General features: G+C 40.9%; 1 protein-coding gene across 1 annotated transcript; it reads left to right on the forward strand.

The window, feature by feature from the left end:
* The first annotated feature begins 380 nt into the window (after positions 1–380).
* LOC117242203 lies at positions 381–14,268 on the forward strand. The gene is made up of 4 exons (XM_033508694.1): positions 381–1,459; positions 10,802–10,887; positions 11,742–11,866; positions 12,930–14,268. Exons 1-4 carry the CDS (start codon positions 507–509, stop codon positions 13,464–13,466), a joined length of 1,701 nt encoding a protein of 566 aa, XP_033364585.1. The 5' UTR covers positions 381–506; the 3' UTR covers positions 13,467–14,268.
* Positions 14,269–14,883: the final 615 nt, after the last annotated feature.

Below are 14,883 nucleotides of genomic sequence, written 5' to 3' on the forward strand. Positions count from 1 at the left end.
TCTTTCGTACTTACGGTTTAGTAAGAGGACTCGAGTAAAACGATTACTCGTTAAAAGGAACAATAGAATAATCATGCCTCCGCAGACGGTGGTCTCTGCTTTCATGCCTCATCGCGGAGAATCTCAGCGAAAAAAGTGTCCCGAAGCGTGAGCTGAAAGGTGGCTATGTAGGCTGTCTAGTGAATGCCGTCGCCATGGTGGAGCTGGCGTGTAGCAACTCCCTAAGTCCAGGAACCTAATCCCGCGTCAGAAAGACAAAATTCGCTACGGAGAAAAGTAAACAAAAATATATATATAGGGAAGAAGAGACAAAGATTAAAGATTGTTAAGAATTAGAGGTAATTTAATGATAAAAGGGAGAAAGAATTGTGCAAAAATTCTACTGGGAAAGAAAAGATAGAAGAAGCCTCCAACGAGAAAGACGTGCTCAGAAGCGAGTCCCGCGTAGCGCCATGTAGAGGAGCAGGAAGAAGCGCAGTCTTCCTCAGGCATTCCAGCGTCGAGTAATGCTGAAGCATACCCTGACGGGGCAACCGTCGTCAGCGGGCTCCAGGCACCAGCACAATGACTACCAGGCGAGCTCGGGCTTGCTGCACGGCGGCCACCACCACCACCACCATCATTCTGGTCACCAACAGGATCAACAGCAACACCATCATTACAACCAAAACAGCAACGTTCGTGGAACGACAGGGGGCAGCCAAGGACGGGGAGTCGACGTTTACGACTCGGTGGTCCATCAAAGAGCCAACGTGCATCAGGCTGCCACCACGCCATCTTCCACTCACAGACACCCTTTGAATCATTCTCAGTTGAGCGTGAACAATCTTTCTCAACGATTGAATCACTCGCACGCTCTTAATCTGTCCACGTTGTCCACGTCGAAGCATTCTGTGAACAGCGTCAGTCCTGTTGCCAGTGGGAATAACAATAACAAAAATAATAATCTGTCGACTACATTGGGGGTGATATCCCCGGCGCCGCTGCACCAGGACAGCAGACCTAAAGCGAATGGAGGCTTTGATATCTCGAGACTGTCCAGATTACCCAGTCAGGCGACACCTTCGCCTGCACCTGCTCTTCAGGGTACGACTACCGGGGGACAGTTAACCGGTCCCGGTTCCACGGCGTGCCCCTTGAACGCTTCCTGGTCGTCGTCCCTGTCAAGGAATCACAAGGACCACGAGGTTGGCGCGAAAGAGACGTTGACCAGTTTGGGTTTATTGTGTCTAGTGTCGTTGTTACTGGCGCTACTCTCGTTGATCTTCTTGCTGAAGATCTCACCGTTAACGGTGACGCCGAGTAGCCTGATCAGCCCGGAAGAGTATACGATTGTCTACGAGGTGACGTTAGCGCTGTGCGCACTCGCCCTCTCCCTAAACCTCTGCTGTCTACTCGTGTGCGCTATACAGTTCCTCTTCACTGTGAAACTCGTCAAGACTTCGTATCAAGGACATTGGTGAGTAGAGTTTTCGTTTTATGCCAGGCTGGGTAAATCTGTGATTTATAACGCTTTAAATACCTTTGTACATAATCCGTACTTCACTCAACCCGAAGGTCGAACAAGGTGTGAAAAATATATACGTTTAAAGTTTGTATCCTTAAGATACTGTTATCTTTGAAAATCCGGAAGTCAAACAAAATACACAAAGAGAAACTTCTAAAAGTGCAAATAAACATTGAGACACAAATATCCTTTAATCCGAACTATACATATGATGGAAAGAGGACTCTCATAGTCATCGACATTTTCCCTCCTAAATGTCAACAGCACCCATATTTACATTGTTGCTGTTGTACATGTAAATTTTCAAACTTACTTAGGTATTGATAAAGAAAAGAAAAACAAGCATTTTCCTGGTAGCTGGGAATTCGCGGGATTCGCGGTCGAACGATGATTACCATTAATTTCTATAATCTGGCGACGCTATCCTCAATCAAGATTATCCTTGTGCCGGAATATAAGTTTTCATTCGTCCATGCGTGGCCTATCTGTGTGCGTCTGGAACAATGGCAGTGTCCCGTATCCCGTGCGATATATCAGAGGCCTGTCTAGTGTTTCTTCTCACGCGGCCTGGAGGACGAAACGCAAAAATTCACGTCCTGTACTTGACGTGCAAGCGTTCACCGACCGCGTGTCCCGTTTTTACCGATCAAACACGTGTCTGCAATCACAATACGATACTGTATGGTGAGATGTATCCGTAAATGCGTATGTTTCGTGACGCGAACCTTGAAAATGAAAATTACACTTTCGTTTATTCCTCGAGCGTCGTGCACGCAGGAAATCGTATAATAATTTTATTATAAGATTTTTTTTATATAGACTACGCTATATTAATTTGTGACCAAGCTGAAAGATCGTGACACGCCCTTTGTGTAGGAATTGCAATATTCTCCGTTTTACCTAATAATTCTCCCAGCAAATTTAGCACGCACGTTCGCGAAAAATATTATCGAATACACACAGTGCAGTGCAGATCAAGTTACAAAGGGAATATAGATATGCTCGCCTCCCGTGACACGCAACTCGAAAACGAAAATAAGGCTTGTTAAAGACGATACATACTCCTCGAGATGGGATCTGTGGTTTCTGCTCGGAAGTTCCCTTATCGTTGGTCAATCGGATTTCTTTTTTATCTTTTTCGTTGCCGACCGAGACAAAGTAAGCATCGCCGACTCTAATTACTAGCAAATGGAAACGCGCGTTAAGTTATGCAGATTGGCCGAAATCGTCGGCCAAATCACTGTGTGTTACGTCGCGTAACACTCTACCTAGCCGAGGCCACACACCGCGGGCAAGATGGCAACCAGATGTCTTCGGATACTCACTGCGTACCCTCAACAGTCTCAAGTACCTTCCATAAATCTCATAGATTTCCTAGTAAAGGTCCTTCAAACCAAACAAACGTCTGTTTCCGAAGAATTTCTAAAGACTATTGTCTACCCCGACTGGACAAGGGAAAGTTAGTTTTTCTCACGTATGCTGCAACTTTCCTCCCACTAACCACTTTCTCTCGAGGGCGGTTAAGACCCTTCGTTAACCAATTAACAACGAAGCCACTTCCTTCACTCTCCTAACTAAAATCGTCACCAACAAATCCGATGGTCCCGTGCGCTAGACACACCCATCCTTAGCTTTCCTCCGAGACAGCATCGTCTCCCAAGACAGTTCTGATTTCACATCCTTCGAACGGTCAATATCCTTCCACCGGGTAGGACACACCCACAGATCAGTCACTCATTCATCTCGTACATATTCTCAACGCGAGAATTGATTGTAATTTCAACAAATAAGTAAAAAAAAATCTCGTACATACGCATCAGCGTAACTGCCTTCGTTATAAGTTGTTGGAATAAACGGTGAAATATAACTTACTATACTGTGTCATATTCATTTAACCACCTCTTATCTTAACCTAAACAGGGGAACGACTACTTCGTGGCGTCGATTCACCGAATCGTAGCGAGAATTTACGCCTCTCGCTGACGCGTTTTCCTCGCGACCGCGTCTCTCCGCGAATTGTCGTAACACTGTGATTACCCTCAACGGACACGCCGTTTTGAGTTTTCTCTTCGGTTCTTTAATTCCGTCCTTTTTCTTTCGCTCAGTTTTTTGGCCAGTGGCGGGTCTTTTATCGCGTGGCGAGTTTGATTCGCGTGGGAAAATGTCGTGTGCTCTTCGGCAGATAGAAAGATCATTGTTTCTTAAAGCATCCAGACGTTGTGCGTGATTGGCATATTAAAGTTTCTTGCGAATGTTACCGTGTGACCATGTCTCCCTTGTGAACGTAATCGTGCGACGATGTTTTCCTGCAAATATTACCATCTAACAAGTTTTTCCAATGAATATTACTGTTCGATCAGGTTTTACTCGAATCTTGTTCTTCCCTTGATAGGGTCCTTTCCTTATATAGGGTGTCCCAGGATTTCGCAGTCAAATCTATGCCACTATATTCCACTGACTATTTTAATGTACCAAACTACGAAGATGCGGCTGATATTGTGCGTGTTGTGTTATTCCACGACTAGGCTTGATTGGCAGGCCATTGGAACGAGATTTGTTCAAGCTGTTCGAAATGTTGGAGAACGAGCCGTTAACATTGTAATGTATGCAACTACAGAGACGTATCGTAACTTTTGTTTCGAGAACAAATAACAGAGAAGAAGAGAATAATGAAGGTTGGACACGGACGAAATTAGCTGTCGATCTTGAAACTCGTGCACTGCGATTTCAGATAATCAAATTAGCATAGAATGAGATTTGGGAACGGGCAGAGTATATTCCGGAGTTTGGATATATATATATATATGTCAGAGATGAAAGAACACCGGAGCCTTTGGAATTTTGGATAATCCCGCAACATTGTAACCTAGAGTCTACTATAGCTATAATTGAACAATTGTAGTTATTCAATCCGATTGTAATTGTTCGAGAGTTGTGATAATGAGCTTGGGCTCGAGGCGACAGTCAGTCGCCGAACGTAGCCGCGGTCACGGGATGAACGCTTTGTCTAACAAAGGTATGGAGTAATTCTATAGCTCTCCTTAAAGGAAATATTCGTGGCGACACACGACAGTAAACATTCCAACGGTTTCTGTCCCGTGGCTCGCCACACGCAGACCATATTCTTCGAGTAAGATGATTGCCAGATGTCGATGCGTCTCCGCAGTACATGTTCGGCTAGCCCGAGGGCCCGTTATAAATCTTAAGGTTTAGTTAACTAAAGTCCTTCAAACAGACAAACGGTCTTTGTCCCAACTACGGGAAGAAAGGGGAGACATATTTTTCAACGGGCGGCGTCTCCCACTAGCAACTTTCCCTCGAGGGCGGCTAGCATCTTTTTCTAACCACCGATATGGAGATTGACCAATTAGCAGCAACGCCAATTTCCCTTACTTTCTGAACGAAGGCTTTTCTCGACGAATCCGATGATCTCGTATCCTTAGACACACCCCATTATAGTTTTCCTCTGTGGCATCATCGGGACGGGAAAGGCATTCTCTCGCTCGCGATCTCACTGATGAAAGGAGTAACTCTTTACGACCAGTGAATATTACGCGTCCGACTTAGATTTTGTGAGTACGTTCATCTATCATCCCGTCGACCGCGGATTCGTTATTGAACCTAGGATCATTGTCATTAGTTTCTCGAGTACCTAACTACCACGGTTACTTGTCCGGTTCTATAACAATCGTATTTACAATAGTCAATGTCTTCTTTATTGCATAAGGACAACGTGTAACCCAAACGAAGATTCTTTCACGCCCCTAACCCTAATTCTAATGTAAACCCGACATATATTTAGATTAAAGATTGGTTCTTTGCGAGAAACGTTTTTAAGCAACATATGAAATTCTTCGTCTATTTATAGTATATTTCATTTTACTATAGTGGGAGCAGTATTCTATAAATCGGTTTATAAGAGTGCGAATTTATTATCTTAACGCTAGCCTTGCTAAACCCGGTCAAATGACCGGTTTCAAAATTTAATTTGAAATTGTGCGTTCGTCGTTGTTTCTTTTCTTCCTCCAACTTTATGTAAATTCTTATATTATCCGACTAATCAATTTCTCAATTTTTGTTAACGTAAGAATCTACATAAAGTTAGAAGAAGAGAAGAAACAACAATGACTGTACAATTCTAAATTAAATGTTGAAACACGGCCTTTTGACCAGGCCTGGTAGAGTTAGTGTTAAATCATGCTTTGTAATTATTTATTTTGGCTGGTGGTAAGCAACGGTAACGCAAACACTGATCGAAGTTGACAGGTGTTCGTTAGACAGGTATTCAGGCCCCAGAATTTCCAGGTCACCGATTGGGGCCCCTGTTGTAAATTTCTGGTGATTCGCCCAACTATTGGTTAACTAAGAGTAATGAGAAGAGGACAGTTTACATCTGAGCTACTGCTTCGATTAACCACATCTGGCAGAATGGCCTTTAGGGAAGAAAGTGTACCGTTTTCTGTGGTCGACCATCCTTTGTTTTCTTTTCTGAACAATAGATCTAGCTTGAACATTGATAACTAGCGGTTTATCGATCGTTCGATGACACAGGACACAGCCATTCTTTATGCTACGTTATCACCACGACTAACTTTTACAGCTGTCTGCCAAGTTAATATTACCGGTTGTGTCACACTATCGCAGTGTGCCCAGAAGAGATAACCGGAGGACGATTAAAATTGCAACGTCACCGGACGCTTCTCGTTTCCCTTCTTTCTCTCTTTTCCTCGTCCTTTCGCTCAACGGTTGTTTCCCCTGCTTTGCCTCCGGGGCTTCCAGACAATTCAAGATTCTGCTGAATTGGAATGCTCGATTTTCTCCTAGAGAGCTGTTTAGCTAGAAGGAATAGTCCGAGTGTCGACGGGTATGCGAAGAACTGTCTTCTTGTGCTCTTAACCACTTAACTACGTTCGACGTGTTTATTCGTTATTGCTTGATTTTACCTGCTCACCCCATAGAGGCATTTTTGAAATTAAACTTTAAAAAGTTAAAAATTAATTGTTTCCAAAATGTTTTCAAATACTCCGAAGATCGTTGGATATTTTCGTGTTAAAATTATTGACAAAGTAAAATATACACAGCTGTATCCGTATTATTAATAATGGAGGCTGACTCCTACGATATTTTTCTACCATAAAAATTTCTACCATAGACCTCCCTCAAATGGAACTGTGGCATAAGTTCCCTAATAAACAATAGGAATTTCTGTTGTAAACTACAAATTACAAATTACGAAACCTTCCGCTCTAAATTAACTAAAGATCACCAACAATTCTCCTTCGTTCTGAAACTAATTCTCCGACAATGGTGTTCCCTATGAATGAGTCAACTGGCAACGAAAGACCAAAAGCAAGAGGGTTCTCGGTCAGTGTCTCTGGTGCACGCCAGCTAGGAAGCCTCAGCCGAAGGTCGTCCGGCTGAAGATAACTGCGAAGTCTGCAAAGTGGCATTGTTAGCGAAGGAGAAGGAGCCCTGGGGTGTGCAGACGTGCTCCGAAAGAAGCACGAACTTTAATGGTGGGTCCCAGTAGTAGACGGCCGTTCCTCTTCGCTTGCTCATTGTCACTCGAAGCTCGGTGCCCGTCCCTCCTTCCGTACCACGCTACCGAGTCTGAGACGCGAGGATGAAAGAAAAAAATGCCGAAGTATGACACAGGTCCAACGACGACACCAACGACGACACCAACGACGGCGACGACGATCACAGAGACACGAGAAGAATGAAAGACAAGCGGCGCTGCTAAGTGTCGACTCATTACTTAAATGGTCCGTGATAAGGGATCTCTGGTGCTGCTGGCGCGAACACGCTGAACAGCAGACTTTTCGAATAAAGCCACTTTTGGACAAAGTAGTTGCTGGCTCACGAAGTTTTCTTCTTTCGTTGTTAGATGGCGCGATCCTAAAGTAGGCGCGCATTTTTCTTCGCGATCTCACGTTTCGATCGCGGATTTCGACTTATTGGGGAAACAGGTTAATTGGATTATTACTGGAGAGACGTGGATGGATGAACGTTTTCATCGTTTCGTTCAATGACGGGTGAAACGCGTGAAAAGAGTTCGTAAGGTTTAAGCTGGGTGAGAAAATACAGCTTTGAATTTCCTATAAATGAGAGTTTAACAACGACGTGTCAAACACGACGCATGGAGCATTTGTACTAAATTTCTTATTAAATCTTGTTAATTCACTAGCTAAAAAACCAACTATTACATCGAACATGATACGACCAATAAAAATAAAGAAATCGATACGAAGAATACGAAACGTAGATTCTTATGAATATGTGCGTTTCTTTAGGTGTATCGCTCCTCCAAACGACAATTCGCCGAAACACACATCAACTTTAACCAATGTATGAGAAATCGTCTCTAGCGCGTTTTATGCCAAGATGAACGCTACTGTGACCCCGAACGAACCGTGAAACTGAACGATTCGATCTGTCATTGAAAACGCCCATCGGTCGCGAAAGTCTTGTTCGTTTTCATCGACGGCCCGGTTTTACGTTACACGCGTGTCTGGTTTCTGTTCACGGGCGGTTCTTCGTGCGTCAGAGCGTCCGAGCATACGCGTGCACCCGTTCGTCTTTCCACCAGAAAGAGAGAAGAGGGCTCTCTGTCGTGGCTGTTAGCATTCCACGCCTTCGAATCCGGCATTTCAAATTTTTTCACCGACACAGGGCACTACGGAACGGGAATAAATTTGGCGGGCCGTGACTGCGCCTTAATATTCCAACAAGCAGACAGAAAAATAGAGAAAGAAACGGGCACTCGCGTGTCTCAATGCTTGTAATTTATTTTTCGATTAATTCCCAATCACCAGCCGATAATTTTGATGTTTCCAGCTGATGATAAATCGAAAAAGTGAATAGAGGACTTCCAGCAGAATTTGCGTGATTCATTCTTGGCGTTGATTGGCGTGAATTGTTCGTCAAGACGTTATTTTTCCAAGGGTATAAAAATCTGTCAGTTAGGTGGAAACTATCAATTTGTATACGAAAGATACGATCGTATTTGAAGATTGTATCGTAGTCATCTGATTTATCGTGCAAATTTTGCACATGACACTCTATATTAAGTTTGTTGTAACATTAATTAATCACAGAATGTTACAAGAAAACAAATTTGGTTTGGCAAATATAATGGCCGATGTTATGTAGATATGTGTGGCGGATCGGTATCAATAGGACGCCGACAGGTCGAGCCGCGGGTACCAACCGCCAACACTAGAGGGCTACGACGACAACGAGTCTGTCTGTCTAACTCGCTAGTGGTCGAATATACGAGCGATTGATATAAATACCGCACCTAGCGAGACTCACTCTACGTCTAAGGCAGGGACTACCGAGCATAGCCTTACTGACAAGTCCACCGGTAGTCCCGGGACGAAACGCACAACTCTCTCTCTCTCTTTTCATCCGCCTCATTGGTGACCACCGACGACGAACACGCACCTCTGGAGAAGGAGTCAGGAAAGGAGCCAACCACCGACGACGAACACGCCAAGCAAGGTGACCGGATACGAGACGACGACCAAGCCAAGGAAGTGATGTAGCCATTGCAATAGTTCATGGGCATCACCTCCAGCAGCACGTCAGAGAAAGAGAGACAACCACCTCGTCCCCACGACGATCAGCCTTCCATTATCGACGACGAGCCATTCCCTCTAACTTGTATCGCGCTATATAGCTTTGGGGTCACGCTATAGCGCTAGGGGGAGGCTGTGTGGCGGATCGGTATCAATAGGACGCCGACAGGTCGAGCCGCGGGTACCAACCGCCAACACTAGAGGGCTACGACGACAACGAGTCTGTCTGTCTAACTCGCTAGTGGTCGAATATACGAGCGATTGATATAAATACCGCACCTAGCGAGACTCGCTCTACGTCTAAGGCAGGGACTACCGGGCATAGCCTTACTGACGAGTCCACCGGTAGTCCCGGGACGAAACGCTCTCTCTCTCTCTCTCTTTTCTTCCGTCACATATGTAATGTTCGAATTTGTAAACTATTAACTTTTTCGACAAGGAGGTATAAGGAACAAGTTAAAGTAGACGTCATGTTATGAATCATCTGCGAGATATAAAAGACTTCTTTTATGAGGGATCAACACCTCGTGAAGTCAGATTTTATTTATAACATACTTTACGATTTTGATTTATTTGTTTGAGGTGGTATGTCGTGATAGGGTCGGAAGGAGAACTCAGATTTCTTGAACGATAAATGTTTATTCACTCTAATGTCAATAAGTACACTTGATGCAGGATTCGCGATTGTATTCGGTTCGCGAATGCGCGGTTATAAGATAGAGCTTGGATAGCTACGATTCGAGATACGCTGCGAGTGCGGACAATGATTGCACGAGATGTCGAGAGCTTAGATAATTATTCGGCTCGAACCGTGTAAGTATAACGATCGTGATATACTGCGGTAACTCGCGGTAATAGACTGACATTTTTGTCGCGATGCTGCTGCGGAGGAAGACTCGTTGGGATGTGTCTAAGGATGCGAAGGCATCGGATTCGTTGAGAAAAGCTTTGGTTCGGAAAGTGAGGGAAATGTACGTTAATGGCTAATTCGTGTCGGTCGTTGGAAAAGGATGCTAGCTGCCCTTGAGAGGGTGTTGCTAGCGGGCAGCGTCGTACGCGAGAGATAGCAAATTTCTCGTGTGTCCCCGTGGTAGGTGGTCGACTTCGAGACTGATAAACAAAGACTGTTTGTCTCTTTGGAGGACCTTAGCTAAAATAAATCCTAAGATTTATAGCGGTCCTTAGGCTAGCTGGAAATATTCGGTACGAATGTATCGACATCTGGCAATCATCTTGTCCGCAAGTATAGGGTCTTTGTGACAGAGTTTGTAAAAAATGAAGACAAGGTAGAAAAAGATTATTTTTCATTTTTTACTATTAGATTATTTTCAAAGTGATCTTTTCAGTGAAATATGATTGACAAAAAATAAGATCTATAATTGAATCATTATAGAAAATAGAATAATATTGATAATAAAGAAATAAAAATCAATTATAGAATAACATATAATAATAATAATAATAACAATAATGTGGATAGACTTTATGTTTACTTTTATATGTATAATGATACTGTTTGATCCTTGAATTAAAGTTAAGATTAACGTTGCGATTATGATTATCCTTTGTCTGACTAAATATATTTGAAGTATCAATTACAGTAGAATTTTTGAAAGATTCTTGGCTGTTAAACAAAAAACTGGTTCCTTTATATTTCGCTCAATTATCATAGAATCGTGAAACTGACTTTCACTTCAAATTTTGTCTGTTTCAGGAGTAACAAGTACCTGCAAAAATCATCCATCAGCCGGATATGTGCTGTCGGAGGGTTTTTCATTAGCATTCCCGTCTTTCTAACTGGTAAGAACCAATTCCTTCAATTCTGTCAACTTTAACCTTTTGAAAGATACTAGTACATAAGTTATACGTTTAATTTTTCTTGAATTCAGGCATGAATCTAAAAGATACTGTGAACTATCTCTGAGTGTATGAAATCAGTTTAGAAATCTAATGGAAATAAAGTTAATTTTAACGCCGAATAGTCATTATTTTTCTTAGAAAAATAAAAAACGATCGTCTTTTAGGGAAGTTTTAACAGATTAATTTATAAAGAGCTGAAACAGAATATTCATGTCATGCATGAATACGGCTGGTGGATGGATCGAGATCTAATCTAAAGTTTACGTTGTGTCATGCTAGTTTACACAGCTATCATTCGCTCGATCGATCGTTAAGCTGTTGAACTCGATTCAAGACGGACATTTTGGCTCTGTTCAGAAGAAAACTGCGTTTTAATAAATTTGACGGAATAGAAATTATGATAGACTACAATGTTTTTTTAATTATATCATAAAATTTATTTATTTTTTTTTAATGTCATGTTAGAAACTTCAAATACTGTCCAAAACTTCGAACGTAATCGTTTTAGAAATTTGTAAATTACTTAACGACCAAAAATATTGAATTCTCTATTGTCTGAAGATAGATTCTCTATAATTTAAGTAATTTATTCGTCGAGAATTGATATATAAAGACTTAAATAATAAATTAATTGAAAAATAATTTGCGACTAGTATTGAAAATTTCAATGAAAAGCATATGTATATAGTTTACGCTTCGAGAATTATATGTATTGAGAATATGTATTTGCGCTGATTCTTTGTCCCGCTTGTTATGGCATACGTGTTATAATGATCCTCTAACAATGCTTTCAGGTATGATATTGTATACATTCATCCAGTTTCATTCGACGCCGGCAATCGTTACGTCGGTTTTCATAGGCCTTGGCATCGTGTTTTGTGGATGCGCAATGGTCCATAACGTCTTCGTGTGGCAGAGGGTAAGAACATATCGCTATTAAAAAAGAAAACGAACACGTTCAAACACGTCTAAATCATCTTTTATGTGTATTTTACGCGGAAATCATTTTATCGTGAAATTTTGTTTTTCAGAGTTACCATAATTTATCTGGTAGAGTTCATAAAAATTTTTCTGAAATCAATTGCAAGCTTTTAGGAAACCAGGATTTTTCACATTTTTAAGAAGCGTTATAATTATATTGCTGATCTTTATACGTTCGTGCGAAATTGAAAAGTACGCAAATGGCGCAAAATGCATAAAATGCGCTAAAATATACGTATATAAGAAAATAAATCTCGATTAAAATTTTATTTCTTTGATTATGTTCGTAAAACTACAAACTTGTATAAAAATACGCATTCTAGTTATAAGTGTTAAAACATTCGATCTAGTCCTTATCACATTCATGAAAACCTCCATTTAACCATTCGTTGTATCAACGAACATTCATATGCAAAACTTACCACCTACCACATCCTCCGCGTATTAATATAATCCCCTTTTATAAATTATACACTTTAGAGTGGACTGGTTGGGTCAGAGTGATATAAGCTTACAAGTTCTCGAGGAGTTCTACCGAAGTTACATTTACGTTTGCATAATTTCACCGAAAAAGATACTCTGTAGAATGACAGGTTCGTTTGTTTATGTGATCCGCGATCGCAACTATTTCAAGGGGATTTTATAAATAACCATACACACGATATTCAGTGTATTTTCGTATTCTCGTTTATTTTTGGGAGATTTGTAAAACTGTTGAACAAAATAATTGAGTAACGATTATATTTGCTGAGAAAAAGTCTTTTTCTCTGTACCCCTCCTTCTACTTCAAGCATGTAGTATTGACAATAAGATTGACAATGGCTGAAAGTAATCCAAAAGAGTTTTCACCATGGTTATCGGTAACGAAAAAGATTTGAATCATCTTTAATACTTATTCGTAACTAGAATCATTTCAACTAAAATGTAAATTCTTATATTATAACTTTTTTAATTTGTTATGGCCCCTGACTACAACCTAACCTATCATTCTTATTTCGTAGGAGAAGACGAATGCCGTGAAGGCGTTAGCGCGCGAACAGTGCGAAGCGGCGGTACAGCTGCAGCGTCAGCAGCAGCTGCAACAGCACCAGAACCAGCCCCAGCTACAACAGCAACAACAACTACGTGGCCCGTTAACCATCCACCATGCTGGCTGCCCAACGAAAGTCGGGCCCGTGACGAACCAACTAAATACCAGCCACGCAACGCACGGCCGAGCTGCACAGTACCAACACTATCATCACCATCATCATCATCGACACGTGTCAATGTCTCCACCGCCCTTGTTGCTCTCATCGCCAGCTCCGATCGCGGCGACGCACAATCATCTGAACGTGAGCGGACACAGAAACGTGGTTACGCCACCGGATACACCAGCAGATAGATCGCCACCGAGTCCTGGAAATAAGCTAAATAGATCGCAGCATTTGCCACGGGAAGCAACCGGCAGCGTCAGTCCTGGTCTTCCGGCTGCCACATTGGATCTAAGTAGCGCAGTAACCACCAATAGTCCGCATGAATTGTCCACGTTAGTTTAGAAATTTGGTCCGAACATTATATCTTCACATAGGATTGGAGATTAATAGTTGATAGTTAATTTACACATCGATCTTTTTATTTGTAAATTGGGTCGTGGTTTAGAGTTGGTTTGTAAAAATTCGGTCCTAATTGTTAAATGATGAATATTGATTAAGAATAATAGGCATTGATGTACCAATCTTTTTTTAACTTATATACTTGAGCACACGCATTGGAGATTTCACTTTTATTCAGTGAAACAGCAACTTCATTACTCGCTTATTCAATACGGCAATTGCATATATTTCATGGACATTTTAACAATGTTTTGAATAATTTCTAACGGTACAATTGTGATGAAGTGAAAAAAATCGTGATAAGAAACAGAGAGAAAAGTTGCTCGTTAATGAATATTGACCAGAAATAAAGTAATTTCTAAAGAATATCCCGAAGACGTCGTAGATATTACGAAAGGAATGATTAATTTATACCCGCGTGTATCTTGCCATTACCATACTATTATTATTATTAATATTGTTAGTAGTACTCGATTACATTATTATTAATATTAATATTATTGCCTTATTATTATTAATGTTATGGAACCTCTAGTCCTAGGTTACTTTCGCTGCCACGAAAGGATAAGATTTTCGAATTTTTGACTATTACGTGTAATTCAAGTTTTCCTGTTGCGCATGCGCAGTAGAAAGAAAGTTAGCGGAACTCAAATCTCGAACTATAGAGAGTTGAAAAGTAGTAAAAGTAAAAAAGCACGAATAACATTTGTATTTGTGCTGGATTAAGTTTGATAATTGAAAATTGAGTTTGATGATAACATTTTTTTCGTATTCGCTTTGGTAAATATTAGTTTTATTTAAAATTGAACAAAGCATTTTATGTTTTTCAAATACGGTACATAATCGTAATATCGAATTTTGTAAACTGATAGTAAGAAACTCTATAATTCGAGACTGGAACTTTGATCAAGTTCACATTGAACGTAAACTGACTTAATTTTGTTATTTAAGCGTGTATACTATACGTGTTTGTTCCTTCTTCTCTTGTGCGCAGGCTATAGCTTAATTACTTCCAATAAACGCAGTTATATCGAATCAATGACCGATACAAATTTAGATATTAGGATTATTTAAACAAGAGATTAAAAACTAAAAAGTATTGTTTTTATACTGCATATGTACATATGCAATATGAACGACAGTTTGTGTAATAATATGTACCCCTCTTCTTAGTTTACTTTTGTATATTTTGCGACATTTGATATTAATTTTATGAGGAACGTACTTACACTTTATCTTTGTAATTAAATGTGAAATGAAAGAAAAGAAATGACATGAGAAAAGGAAATTCGATGTATGAGTATATACGAATTGACGGAATTAAAATTTAACGCTATATTTAAATAGAAGACGTGAAATA

The sequence above is a fragment of the Bombus vosnesenskii genome, unplaced genomic scaffold (genome assembly GCF_011952255.1).
Source record: "Bombus vosnesenskii isolate JDL3184/JDL3185 unplaced genomic scaffold, Bvos_JDL3184-5_v1.1 scf7180000016266, whole genome shotgun sequence".
In the NCBI taxonomy this organism is placed as follows: Eukaryota; Metazoa; Arthropoda; class Insecta; order Hymenoptera; family Apidae; genus Bombus; species Bombus vosnesenskii.